The sequence below is a fragment of the Mesocricetus auratus genome, unplaced genomic scaffold (assembly GCF_017639785.1).
Source record: "Mesocricetus auratus isolate SY011 unplaced genomic scaffold, BCM_Maur_2.0 Super-Scaffold_100025, whole genome shotgun sequence".
In the NCBI taxonomy this organism is placed as follows: Eukaryota; Metazoa; Chordata; class Mammalia; order Rodentia; family Cricetidae; genus Mesocricetus; species Mesocricetus auratus.
Window position 1 is genome coordinate 1,025,379 of NW_024429206.1, and position 15,218 is coordinate 1,040,596.

A 15,218-nucleotide genomic window follows, 5' to 3' on the forward strand; every position below is an offset into this window, starting at 1 on the left:
ACCACCCCCTCCCAGAGTATGTAAAAGCTCATGTGAAAGTGTTTCCTTATGCTAATAAAGACATACCACCTACAGTGCTAAACTAAAACTAGCAGCATTAGAGCAATAAAGCAAAAATGGAAAGACTACAGTAAATGATCTAAATGCCTACTTAGAAAGAAGGAAAGCAGCAGAGGCCCTTTGCCTTTGGGTTATGTTTGGAGAGAAGTGGTTGCATCAAACAACCAGATTTACCCACATTAACAAGAATTAAACAATGCTTCCCCAAGACAGAGAATAAAACTGGACCTTTCCAGTCAAAGGGGACAGAGAGGCCTCTTTCAGTCCTGGAGTTGAATGAGTTCAAAGACTAGCAATAAAGAAAATTTTTTTAAAAAAAGAGGAAAAAAATGACTGTATCAGAGGCATAATGGGAACAAGCCTGGCATTTTATCGAACTGTCACACCGAGTTTCTCCAGCACACGTACACCCTTTTCTTGGTACTCTTGTTGAGTCATCCAAAAGTTGTCTTTGTCTTTCATGATGTCTGCCAGGACTGCACCACCCAGGAACACCGTGTGCTTTCTGCGGGGCGGATCTTCAATTCGGATCTTAAATTTGGAAAGTTTTTCCACATCTCCCTTTAGAACTCGTTCTAAGTAAAGCTGCTTAAGCTCTCGTTCCAACCTTGATGGCAGGCCAGGATACATGATTGAGCCTCCAGAAAGCACAATGTGCTTGTAAAATTCAGATCTGGTATCGATGTCAGCTGCCTGGATTGTGTTAAAAAGCAATTCAGCAACACCAACTCCCTCAACATTGATCAAGTGAGGCTGAAATAAAGCTTCTGGTACTTCAAATCTCTCTCCTCCAACTTTAATAATGCGTCCATCTGGGAGTGTATACGACTCAACCAGCACTGTGGTCTCTAAGGCCAGCTTCTGCTCCTGCTCAATATTGTAGCCCACATAACAAAGCTTTTCTTTAATCATGCGAACTGTCTCAAAATCAGCAGAATGGTTGAAGGCATATCCCCGCAACAGCAGCAGCTTGATAAGATACCTGGTAATATCCCTCCCAGCAATATCCAGCCTTCTTGTAAGGTGAGGAAGAGAAAAGCCTTCATACACTGGGCAAATATGAGTCACACCATCTCCAGAGTCTACTACTACACCAGTCAATAAACCTTGAGCATACAAAGTCAGAACTGCCTGGATGGCTACATACACACCAGAAAATTGGTAAGTTTCAAACATTACCTCTACAATCTTCTCCCTGTTTTTGGTTGGGTTCATAGGAGGTTCTGTGAGTAAAATTTTGCAGTTTCTGGTGTCTATATTGAGTTTCTCTGGTCCAAATGTGTAGTCCCACAGGTGCTTCATGCCATCCCAATTTCGTACTATGCCACTCTCCATGGGGTAATTAACTTCCAACATTGAGCGTAATTCACTTGCCTCATCACCATAAGATCCTTGATTTCAATGTTTCCCACTTTGGTGGTTGATCTGATAATAGGTCTTCCAACCAAAGCTGGGAAGATGTGTTCAGGAAAGTTAGAGCCTGCATATCCACACTTCACAAACCCGGTGCCGTTGTCACACACCACCACCTTCCTGCCCTGGCTGTCCATGGTGTCCCCCCCCCCCCCCCCGCCCCCGTGAGCCCCCGCCTCCGCTTGGCCTGCTTCCTCCTCTGCCAGGCCCTGCCCTCCAAGAAATATTTTTAAATTAGCTTACACAGTAGCAAATTTCCTTTTGGTTCTTTTAGATATACTTAGTTTGGGTTGACCTATCTTCTTCTCCCCATCTCCCAGACTGCTATGTCTGTTTACATCTTTTTACCACAGTATTCTCTCCAAAGTTGATATCTTTACAAGGTGACTAAACCACAAACACCAGGCTCTCATGAGATGATTATTACAGCAGGAAAATGTGCCTGTTAACAAAAAGATGAGTGTGAGTGTTTGTCAGAACATACCTTTCAGCTATGTTCTGACAAACCAGGAAGGTCTTTTAGGGATGGTGGCACCATCTTGTCCACCTCAGCCTATCAAATTCAGAGCAAATACACTTCTGTGGTTTATAATTTACCCAGCCTGTAAGGTTCAGTAACCATAGCAGAAACACTGAGACAATTCTCAACCTCCTTCAGGAAATGAAAGGTAGGCTGTCTTTCTTGCCTCTGGGACAGATCCTCCTCTGTTTTCTTCAAGGTTATATACAATCTGGTATGAGATTGGCCAAGAGCAGATTTTGGCAAGTTATGGCATAGGAATGCATTCATTATAGGTATAACAGCCGTGGGAACAGTCTGAAATTTTTAAGAGCCTATTAGTTACAATTCCTGTTAGTGGAGTACTTCTGGGAGTGACAGAGGAAGACTGAGCCACCTTCCCAAGACACCAGTCAAATGGATAAGTAGGGCCTGAAAAGGGCTCAAAGTGGATAAAGGTGATTGCTGCCAAGTCTGAAGACCCAGGTTCGATCCTGGGACCCTCATGGTGGAAGGAGAGAACTGACTCTTGAAAGTTGTCCTCACACACAAGATAAATAAATAATATCAAATATATAGACGAGTAATGGTAAAAAACAGAAATTTTAATCAATATGGCCATACTGGGAAAAAGAAGAGAAAGGGTTCCAGTGACCCTGAGTCTGTCTTTGGGGATCTGACGTGAGTCTTAGGTTTAAACAGGGAAAGGATTGGCAGTAAAGGGGAAGAGGTAAACATAATTAAGCAGTGCCGTCCTAGACAGGGTGTGGTTGTTCATGGTTCTACAAGCTGCTAGAAGTCCTGTTCGTGAGGGGACAAGAAAATTCTGCCTCATCATTGCAGAAACTGTCCGCATTTGGGGTATGGTGCGTCCCACAAAGGTTTATTTTTTTCCAGAAATCTGGGGCTGATGCAGGCTGAGGACAATGATTGGAGGTGAAATTTAAGTGATTTGAGGGTCTAGGGCTGAACACTGTAAAAGGCAGAGATACTTTAGTGGGGCTGGAGAGCTGGCTCAGTCGATAAAGCACCCGCTATGCAAGCACGAGAACCTGCGTTCAAACACTAGAGACCATGTTTAAGGAGAACCAGAACATAGGATAGACTTGTAATTCTCAATCCGGATGATCCTTAAGGTTTTCTGGCCAGACGGCTTAGTCTGCTTGGTAAGTTCCAAGCCAATGAGAGACCCAGTTTCAAATAAACAAACAAAAACATCCCAAAATGGTAGACAGTACCTGAAGAGTGATATCAGAGATTGTTTTCTGGCTTCTATATGCACATGCATATACATGTATATGCAAATACATACATGTGCACCAGCACACACATCCTACCTCCCCAAAACATGTATGGGTGCACACACACATACATTTAAGATGGCTCTGTTACTCTTCTGTTTGAGCCTTCAGTGTTGAAGGAGGATGAGACAGGCCAGGTATTGAACACAATTTCTCTATATTTTTTTAAGTTTACCTGTGTCTGTGTATAGGTGTGTGCATTTGAGTGAAGACGTCCATAAGACCAAAGGAAAGCATTGGGTCCCCAGGAGCTGGAGTGACAGGAAGTTGTGGACTGCGTGACGTGGGTGTTGGAAACTGAATTTGGGTCATCAGCAAGAACACCATGTTCTCTTACTCACTGAGCCATTTATCAAGGCCCTACTACCAGTTTCTAGATGGATACTCCTTGATTGACCAACATAGTGAGTTACATGTCCATGACTGACCGAAATAAAGGAGACAGACACAGATGCAGATACTAGACTTTCGCCTTGCTTTTACTTCCTTGTGGGCTAGTAGAAGAATAAACGTATTTTTTTTCTTTCAGAAACATCTTCTAAGTGTCTGAATTACAGGAGGACACGATGCTACTCAGTCCACAGCTTGGGTCAGATGACAGTGTTCATGTAGGTACTAGGACAGTTTTGGGAAACTAGACTCAGACATCTGGAACTCTAGGAAAGACAGAAGCCACTGAAGTCACATGTGTTAGAACCCGATGGATCCAGACTGGAGAGGCAGACAGGGCTAGTGTCAGTCCTGTCTTTACTCCCCCTCCTCCATTTTACATGCATGAACTCACACGTGTAAGAGCTTGCAATGGAGATCTGTGGTTAATGTTAGGAATCAGTTTTCCACCACCAAGGCCAGGCCTGTCAATCAAATGCAGAGCTCTACAATATGGATCATTCTACCCACCAGACTCACTCCAGCTTGCTCTGGGAGTATCTTCTTCACCTTCAGGGGGAGTTACAAGTGGGTTTCCATGCTCATTCTGAGTTGACATGGGTTCTGGGGATCTGAGCACAGATCCTTATGCCTGTTCAGAAAGTTCCTCAACCATTGAGCCATCATCTCCCCAGGCCCAGAGTCCTGTTTCTAAAGAGAAGCTAGCTAAACAAGGGGCTGAGACAGAGAAAAGATGTAGAGGTGAACAGAAGAAGTCTGTGTATCATGGTGTGTGTGTGTGTGTGTGTGTGTGTGTGTGTGTGTGTGTAGCCCACATTTGGTATCTTCCTCAACCACTCTCCATCTTAGTTTTTGAGATAGGTTCTCTCCCTGAAGCTGAAAGCTCATTAACTCAGTTAAGACCGACTGGACACACCTCTCTGGCATGGGATTACAGGCCTACGCCAAGAAGCCCAGATGTTTCCATAGATATGAGGAGACTGACATGGAACTTTTGGATCTGTTTCTACATCCCCAGTGCTGGAAAGACACACCACTCTGCCCAGCTTATGGGTTGCTGTGGATCAAACCCAGGATTTCCTAACAGGCAGCACTTTACTATCAATCTGAACTCCATTGTATCTTCTGATGCTTTTTCTCTGCAGCCCTGGGCATTTCACCTGCTAGATAAACAACTGTCCTTGAACTCTGCCCACAGTCCTTTCATCTTGCTATCGGGAACATCAGCCAGGATTAGCTAATATTCAGATCCCATAACTAACAAGTTTGCTCAGTAGTAAATCTTCTATGTTCATACCAACCAGTGCAAAGCTTACACAAACAGCTACCTCACAACTCTAGCTGACACTCCTTTGCCCTAGTTACCTTAGGACCAGGTGCCAGGCAAATAGGCATGATTCTAATGACCTGGAATCCACTGAAAAGACCCATGGTTTCTCTAGGTTGTCCCCAGTTCCCTATGTGTCCCCATATGAAGTCATATGCCTCCTGTTTGAGGGGATTGTTGTCATGGGGGGAAACTGTTGCAGCATCTTGGTGGCTGTCCCCCAATGGGAGCACTGTTTTTTTGTGGCTTAAACACTCTTCAAGTAGTTATTAAATTGCTTTCACTACATCAGAACCTTTTGGAAGCACCAGGGATTTTTCTGTACACATGCACTAACACAGGGCTGCTATCCTTAAAATCATATGATCACTTGCATTGGGGTTTTGGACATTCTTACCTTTTGTAGGCTTTTCAAGAGGATTGGGGGAAGAAGAAATACCCCAAAAGGTAGATATAGTCCATCATGATTTGGGCAAAGCCTTCATGACTCAAAAAGACATGATACCTCCAATAGTGATTGTGATGGTTAGCTTTAATTGTCAATCTGACACATCTAGAACCATCTAGAAAAAGAGTCTGAAGGAGGGAGTGTTCACATTGAAATGGTCTGTGGGCAGACTGTCTTCATTGTTAATTGATGTGGGAAGCCCACTGTAGGTGGCATTATTCCTTAGGCAAGAGTCCTGAACTGTGTAAGAGTGACAAATCCGAAGTGAGCACAAGCAAGAAAATAAGTGATCTTTCTTTCTTTCTTTCTTTCTCTTTCTTTCTTTCTTTCTTTCTTTCTTTCTTTCTTTCTTTCTTCCTTTCTTTCTTTCTTTCTTTCTTTCTTTCTTTCTTTCTTTCTCCCTACCTCTCCCCCCTCTTTGCTCTTGACTTTGGGTGTAACATGGCCAGCTGTCTTAAGTTCCTATTTTGACATTGCTACAATGGACTGTAACCTGGAATTAATACGCTGAAATAAACACCTTTCTCCTCTACATTGCTTTCTGTGAGGACATTTCATCACAGTAATAGACTTGAAACCAGAAAACCATTGACACATGACATTTGGAGATACTCATTCAAACTATAACCCCTTAGCTTATGCAAGCAAAAACCCTTGCCCATTTTAAAGCAGAAAACTTTCTAACAGCATAGTTACCAGGCATAGTGATTATAATATTAGCACTCGAGAGGCAGAAAGACTGTTAGTTGGAGGTTAACCTGTGTCAAATACCTAGACTTTGTTTTGAAAAATCAAAAAGAGGACTGAAGATGTAGTTCAGTTAGTAGAGTGTTTGCCTTGCATTGCAGGGTTCCATTTATAGTACCGCACAAATCAGGAAAGGTAGAAGCACATGGCTGGTATCCTAGAACTGAGGAGATGGAGGAAGGAGGATCTGCAGCTCAAGGCCATTCTCAGTTACATAGTGAGTTCAAGAACAGCTTGTGATACATGAAACTCTGTCTTAAAACAAAACAACAACAAAACCACCTAACAACAACAACAACAACAGCAAAAATGACCCACTCAACAAAAGGGAAATCATACTGGAAAACTGGCCAAATACCCAGGCCCAATGAGCTTGCAAATCTTGCAGGAGAAACTACAGCCACCGATGCAGAAAACCAGTATAGTCCTTAACTTTATTCTAAAAAGTGACCTTGTACACACAGATAAGTGTAATCCTCACACCTCATCAAGTTAACTCCTTGCAATAGAGGGAGACCACTAAAGAAAACCACAACCAATCAAAACGCAGACTTGTGGAGTCCAGTCCTAGTGAATAAATCTATCAGATAACTCCCATGCCTAAGACTTAGGGTAAAACGGGGCAGAAAAAGTTTAAGAGCTAGAGCGTCAGAAGGTTGTATTTAGAAATGTATATGTATAATATATATATATACATATATATTTGTGTGTGTGTGTGTACACATATGCATTGAGGAACAATTTGTGAAAAAAGAGATCATGAATTTAAGGAGAGTAGGAAGGAGCATATGGGAGATTTGGAGGGAAGAAAGAATAAATGTTGTATTTATATTATAATCTCAAAAATAAAAGGAAGACCCCAGCAGCCAGTCATCAGGAGAGACCTGCAGGCAGGCAGCACTGCTACCTCTTCCACCCACCGGATTCTATTCCCAAAAGTCCTACTTTCCTGGCCAGCCCCACCTACCCCAGCATCCTCTGCCTGGACAACCATCCACTACAACATCAGCAGACCCTATAGGCACAAACACCACCCACACCAGTTGGAAGAAGAGATGGATAAATGCCAATGTAAGAATACATTCAACAATATAAGGGGCAATATTGCACCACCAGAACCCAGCAGTCCTACAAGAACAAGATAGGAGCATTCCCAACACAGATGAAGCAGAAGAAAATGATCTTAAAAATAACGTTATGAAGATGATGAGGGCTCTTGAAGAGGAAATGAAAAATTTCCTTAAAGAAATTGAGGAAAAGACTAACAAAAGCTTGGAAGAAATCAATAAATTTATTAAAGAAATACAAGAAAGCCAAGAAAAACAGTCAAACAGTGAAGGAAACAGTTCAAGGCTTGAAAATTGAAATACAGAAACCACAAACTGAGGAGGAATTCTGGAAATGGAAAATCTGGGTAAGTGAACAGCAACTACAAATGCAAGCATCTCCAGCAGAATACAGGCATCGAAGATACAATAGAATAATTAGATTCATCTGTCAAAGAAAATGTTAACCCCCAAAAAAATCTTAGCACAAAACATCCAGGGAATCTGGGACACCATGAAAAGACCAAACCTAAGAATAATAGGGATAGAAGGAGAAGAATTCCAGCTAAAAGACACAGAAAATATATTAAACAAAATCACAGAAGAAAACTCCCCCAACCTAAAGAAGGACATGTCTATGAAAGTACAAAAAGCTTATAGATCACCAAATGGACTGGACCAGAAAACAATCCCCTTGCAACATAATAATCAAAACACTAAACATACAGAGGAAAGAAAGATTATTAAGAAAATATTAAGGAAAAAGGCCAAGTAACATATAAAGGCAGATGTGTTAGAATTACAATTGACTTCTAAAAGCTTGAAGGTCCCAGACAGACATTTATACTAGGAGACCATGGATGCCATCCCAGACTACTATACCCAACAAAAGTTTCAATCATCATAGGTGGAGAAAACAAGATATTCCATGACATAATCAGATTTAAACAATACCTATCCATAAATCTACCTGAACAGAAAGTACTAGAAGGAAAACTCCAGCCCAAGGAAGTTAGATACACCCATGAAAACACAGACAATAGATAATCTCACACAAGCAAAACCCAAAGAAGGGAAACACACATATACTACTACCACCAAAAACAAAACAAAAAAATTAAGAGGATAACAATCATTTGTCATTAGTATCCCTTAATATCAATGGGCTCATATGGCCTATAAAAAGACACTGGCTAATAGAATTGCTATGATAAAGTGCAAGGTGAATCTTGTGTGGGGACCTTGGAAGATTTCATGGTGGGCGAGATTGACCGAGGAGGGGGACTGACACGCTGAGCAGACAGAGCTTAAGTGAGAAGTTTTAGTAGAAAGGGGAGGGAGGGGGAAGGGAAGAGAAAAGAGGTAAAGAGACCCACAGAGAGGGACAGAAGAGAAGAGGGAGACAGGAAAAGTTCTGTCTGCCCCAGGGGAACAGCAGGAAAGAAAGTGGGAAAGAGAGAGCGGAAAGATGGTGGACTTTCTTTTAAAGGGGTCCTTTGCACCTGCATGCAAACGTGGAACCCTGGGCTGACCAAGGTACTGCCTGAGTGCATTCTGTCAGGTGACAGGGGGCAGGCCAGCATAATGCCTGAATCCCTACAGGATGGATATGAAAACAGGAGCCATCCTTCTGCTGCATACAAGAAACACACTTCAACTTCAAAGATAGTCATTACTCAGAGTAAGGGCTTGGGAAAAGATCTTCCAATCTAATGGACCTAAGAAGCAAGCTGGTGTAGCTATCCTAATATCTGACAAAACAGACTTCAAACTAAAATTAATCAAAAGACACGGAGAAGGACATTTTGTATTCATCACAGGAAAAAATCCATCAAAATGTAGTCTCAATTCTGAACATATATGCCCCAAGTACAAGGGCACTCACATTTGTAAAAGAAACATTACTAAAATTTAAATTACACATAAAACCCCACACACTAATAGTGGGAGACTTCAACACTCCACTCTTTTCTTTCCTTTTAAAAATTTAAATTAGAAACAAGCTTGTTTTGCCTGTCAATCCCAGTTCCCTCTCCCTCCCCTCCTCCTCAGCCTCCCACCAACCCCCTATCCCATTCCCTTTCTGTTCCCCAGGGAGGGTGAGGCCTTCCATGAGGGATCTTCAATGTCTGTCATATCATTTGGAGGCCCTCCCCCATGTGTCTAGGCTGAGAGAGTATCCCTCTATGTGGAATGGGCTTCCAAAGTCCATTTATATACTAGGGATAAATACTGATCTACTGCCAGAGGTCCCATAAAATAACCAGGCCTTCTAACTGACATACACATTCAGGGATGTCAGGAGTGTCCTATGCCAGTTTCCTAGCTATCAGTCTGGGGTCCATGAACTCCCACTTTTTCAGGTCAGCTGCTTCTGTGGGGTTCACCAGCCTAGTCCTGACCCCTTTGCTCACCACTCCTCCCTGTCTGCAACTGGATCAGAGTTGAGGTCAGTGTTTAACTGTGGATGTTTGCCTCTGCTTCCATCAGCTACTGGATGAAGACTCTAGGATGGCATATAAGGTAGTCATCGATCTCATTATTGGGAGAGGGCATTTAAGGTAGCCTCTCCACTATTGCTTAGGTTGTTAGTTGGTGTCATCCTTGTATACCTCTGGACATCTCCCTAGTGCCAGATTTCTCTTTAAACCTATAATGGCTCACGCTATTGTGGTATCTCTTTTCTTGCTCTCCTCTATTCGTCCCCCCACTCAGTCTTCCTGCTCCCTCATGTCCTCCTCTCCCCTCCTCTTTTTCCCTTCTCTTTCTCCTAACTCTCTTTCCCAGTATCATGAAGTTTTTTTTTGGCCTGGCAGGTCCTGCCGCCCTTCTCTGCACCAATGATAGATGCTATATAGTTTTGAATACTGTTGGTCTTTGGCTAAGGTTTCTTATTCTTAATCATTAATCCAATTCTATAAATGTAAGAATCTCCATGTGGTCTTACCTTAAGGGAGAAAAGATCCAGGCCTCTTACTCCATTGTCTGTTCCATGACTCCGAAGAAAAGAGAAGAGAAGAGAAAAGAAGAGCTATTTCCTGCTTGTCTCTGCTTATATACTGATTCTGCCCTGCTAGGTACATGACTTCCTTCCTGGATCACATGGCAACTTCTCTTTACTACATTTCCCAGAATCCTCTTCTACTCCTAGTCCCACTTATCTTGCTTCCCTTTTGGCCAACAGAGCTTTATTCACCAACCAATTCATCAACAAACATATACACAGAAGAACATTCCCCATCACTCTCCCCTCTCCCCATGCTTCCAGTTTGCTCAGGAGATCTTGTCCTTTTCCCCTTCACTGGGGGACCATGTATGTATCTCTTAGGGTCCTCCCTGTTTCCTAGCTTCTCTGGTGGCAATACCCCACTCTTACCAATGGACAGGTCTGCCAGACAGAAACTTAACAGATAAATAAGGGAACTAGGAGATGTTATGGCTCAAATGGACTTAACTAACCTACAGAAAATTTCAACCAAACACAAAAGAATGTACCTTATGGAACCTTCTCTAAAACTGACCACATACTCTGTCACAAAGCAAGCCACAACAGATACAAGTCAACTCTTGTATCTTATCAGATCACCATGGGTTAAAGTTAGATATTGACAACAACACAGACTACCAGAAAGCCTACAAACTCATGGAAACTGAACTATTCTTAACTGAATCATCACTGAGTCAAAGAAGAATTTCCTAGATTTCAATTGAAATGAATGTACAACATACCCAAATATGAAAGTAGTGCTAAGAGGAAAGTTCGTAGCACTAACTGCCTACATAAAGAAGTTGGAGAAATTTCTAATTAATAACTTAACAATACACTTAAAAGCTCTAGAGCAAAAAGAAACAAACTCATTCAGGAGAAGTAGATGGCAGGAAATAATCAAATTGAGAGCAGAAATCAATAAAATGCAAAGAGAACAATATAAAGAATCAATGAAACAAAGAGTTGGTTCCTTAAGAAAATAAACAAGATAGACAAATCCTTATCCAAACTAACCAAAAAAACAGAGAGTAGATATCCAAATTAACAAAATTAGATGAAAAGGGGACATAACAACAGACACTGAGGAAAGCCAGAGAATCATTAGATCATACTTCAAAAACATGCACTCCACAAAATTGGAAAATCTAAAAGAAATGGACAATTTTCTTAATAGGTACCATATATCAAAATTAAATCAAGACAAGATAAACAATTTAAGTAGACCTGTAACACTTAAGGGAATAGAAACAGTCATTAAAAGTCTCCCTACAACAGCAAAAAAAAGGTCAGGGCCAGATGATTTGAGTGCAGAATTTTACCAGAATTTCAAAGAAGAACTAATACCAATACTCTTCAAATTGTTCCACACAGTAGAAACAGAAGGAACAGTGACAAATCCTTTTTATGGGGCTACAGTTACCCTGATATTAAAACCACATAAAGATGCCACAAAGAAAGAGAATTATAGACCAATCTCCCTCATGAATACTGATGCAAAAATACTCAATAAAACATTGGCAAACCAAATCTAAGAGCACATAAAAACACATCATCTACCGTGATCAAATGGGATTCATCCCACAGATGCAGGATGGTTGAACATGTGAAACTCTGACAATGTAATCCACCATATATACACACTGAAAAAAAACCCCACATTATCATCTTATTATATACTGAAAAGGCCTTCAAAAAATCCAATACTCCTTCATGACAAAGGTCTTGGAGAGATCATGGATATAAGAAACATAGCTAAACATAATAAAAGAAATATACAGCAAGCCTACAGCCAGCATCAAAGCAATTCTGCTAAAATCAGGAACAAGACAAGGCTGTCAACTCTCTCCATATCTATTCAATATAGTACTTGAAGTTCTAGCTAGAGCAATAGGACAACTAAAAGGAGATAAAAAGAATACAAATTGGAAAGAAGAAGTCAAACTTTTGCTATTTGCAGATGATATGATTGTATAAATAAGTGACCCCAAAAATTCTACCAGGGAGCTCTTACAGTTGATAAACACCTTCAGTAATGTGGCAGGATACAAGATTAACTCAAAAAATCAGTAGCCCTCCTATATACAAATGATAAACAGGCCAAGAAAGAAACCAGAGCAGCAGCATCCTTTACAATAACCACAAATAATGAAAATATCTTGGGGGTAACTCTAAGAAAACAAGAAAAAGACCTGTATTACAAGAACTTTAAGTCTTTGAAGAAAGAAATTGAGGAATATATCAGAAAATAGTAAGATCTCCCATGTGCATGGATAGGTAGGATTAACATAGTAAAAATAGCAATCTTACCAAAAATAATCCACAGATTCAATGTAATTCCCATCAAAATCGCATCACAATTCTTCACAGTCCTTGAAAGAACCACACTCAACTTCATATGGAAAAACAAAAAATTCAGGATAGCCAAAACAATCTTATACAATAAAGGATCATCTGGAGGCATGATCATCCCTGCCTTTAAGCTCTGCTATAGAGCTATAGTAATGAAAACAGCTTGGTACTGGCATAAAAACAGACACACGGATCAATGAAATTGAATTGAAGACCCTCATTTAAATCCACATACCTGTGAACACCTAAGTTTTGACAAGGAAGCCAAAATTATACAATGTAAAAGAGAAAGCATGTCCAACAAATGGTGCTAACATAACTGGATGCTAGCATGTAGAAGATTGCAGATAGATTCATATCTATTGCCATGCACAAAACTCAAGTCCAATTGGATCAAAGACCTCAACATACATTCAGTTGCACTGAATCTGATAGAAGAGAAACTGGGAACTAATCTTGAATACATTGGCACAGGAGACAACTTCTTGAATATAAAATCAGTAGCTCAGAGATTGAGATCAACAGTTAATAAATGGGACCTCCTAAAACTGAGAAACTTCTCTAAGGCAAAGGACACTGTCAATAAGACAAAACAACAGCCTACAGAATGGGAAAAAATCTTCATCAACCTCACATCTGACAGAGGGTTGATCACCAAAATATATAAAGAACTCAAGAAATTTTACATCAAAATACCAAATAATCCGATTTAAAAATGGGGTGCAGATATAAACGTAATTCTCAACAGAAGAATCTCAAATGGTCAAAATAAAGTTAAAGAGTTTTTAAAAATTCTTAGTTACCAGAGAAATGCAAATCAAAATGACTCTGAAATACCTTTGTATACCTGTGAGAATGTTTAGGATCAAAAACACCAATGACAGCTTACGTTGGAGAAGTGCAGAGTAAGGGGAACACTCCTCCACTGCTGGTGGGAGTGCAAACTTGTTCAGCCACTTTGGAAATGAGTATGACAGTTCCTTAGAATAATCTCAAGTCCCAGATTTACCAACCTTGGTCATATACCCAATGGGTGCTCAATTATACCACAAGGACACATGCTCAACTATGTTCATAGCAGCATTATTCATAATAATCAGAACTTGGAAACAACCTAGATGCGCCTCAACTGAAGAATGGATAAGGAAAATGTGGTATATTTACACAATGGAGTATTAGTTGTAAAAAAAAATGACTTCATTAAATCTGCAGACAAATAGGTAGAACTAGAAGAAAAATCATTTTCAGTGAGGTAACCCAGACCCAGAAAGACAAACATGGTATGTACTCACTCATAAGTATATATTATGGGTAAAGTATAGGATAAGCAACCTACAATTCACAGCCCCAGAGAGGCTAGGTAACAAGGAGGGCCTAAAGAGGGATGCATGTGTTTCCCTGGGAAGGGGGAAATAGAAGAAATCTCCTGGGTAACCTGGGGACAGGGATAGGGGATGGAGTGATGGAAACTTGATGGATGTAGGTTGGGTGGGCTGGGCACAGGAAGCAGGTTGGAGGCAAGATGGAGGGTGAGAATAAGGAAAGAGAAACTTGATGCTGGGGCATTTTGGGGTTAGGGAGAAGCCTGGTGCCAGTCAAGACTTATAGCAATAATGGAGAGGGTGCCTGAACTCACCATCTACTGTAACCAAATTGGTGACTACCCTAATTGTCATCAGAGAGCCTTTATCTGGTAACTGATTGAAGCAGACACAGAGATCCACAGTCAAGCACTGGGCTGAGCTCTGGAAGTCCTGCTGAAGAAGGGGAGGAAGGATTGTAATAGCCAGGGGGATCAAGTTCATAACTGGGGAACCCACAGAGACAGCTGACCTAAGTTAGTGGGAGTACATGGACTCTGCACCAACAGTTAGGGAGCCTGCATGGGACCGACCCAGGCCCTCTGTGTGTGTATAAAATAGTTGTGTAGCTTGGTCTGTCTGTAAGGCTCCTAGCAGTGGGATCAGGACCTGTTCCTGTCTCTTAGCTGGCTTTTGGGAACCTGTTCCCCAGCCTTGGTGCAGGGGGAGGAACTTGGCTCTACCTCAGCCTTATGTGCCAATCTTTGTTCAAGCCCATGTGAGGGCTGTCCCTTTCTTAGTGGAGAAGAGGAGGAGTGGATGGAGGAAGGTAGTTGGGAGTGGGGGGGCAGGAGTGGGAGGAGAGGAGGGAGGGGGAACTGTGGTTATTCTGTAAAACAAGTGAAAAATGATAATAAAATTAAAGACTCCCACGGCTAAGCACTGAGCTGAACTCAAGAAAGCCAGTAACAGAGAGGGAGGACTGATGACCAAAGGGATTAAGACTGGGCTGGTTTAACCCCCAGGAACAGCTGACCTGACAAGAGTTAACTCTTGAATCCCAGGCTGATGCCTGGGAATCCAGCATGGGGCTGATCAAGACCCCCTGAGTGGGAGTGTCAGTGACGAGGCCTAGGCAATCCATGGGGCCTTTGGTAGTTGACCAGTATTTATTCCTGGCATACAAATGGACATTGGGTGCCCATCCCACAATGAGAGATGCACTCTCACCCTGGAATCTTGGGGGAGGTTCTAGGCCCTGTCCTGGATGAAATGACAGACTATGGACACCCCCATGGAAGAACTCACCTTCCCTGGGGAAAGGAGGGGTTATTGGGTGGGTGGTGGG

General features: G+C 41.7%; 1 protein-coding gene across 1 annotated transcript; it reads right to left on the minus strand.

The window, feature by feature from the left end:
- Positions 1–409: 409 nt before the first annotated feature.
- LOC121134007 (actin-related protein 2-like) lies at positions 410–1,617 on the minus strand. The gene is given in 2 exon segments (XM_040731529.1): positions 410–1,448; positions 1,451–1,617. Coding segments are annotated over 2 exon segments (1,179 nt in total). The 5' UTR covers positions 1,611–1,617; the 3' UTR covers positions 410–429.
- Between the last annotated feature and the right edge of the window lie 13,601 nt (positions 1,618–15,218).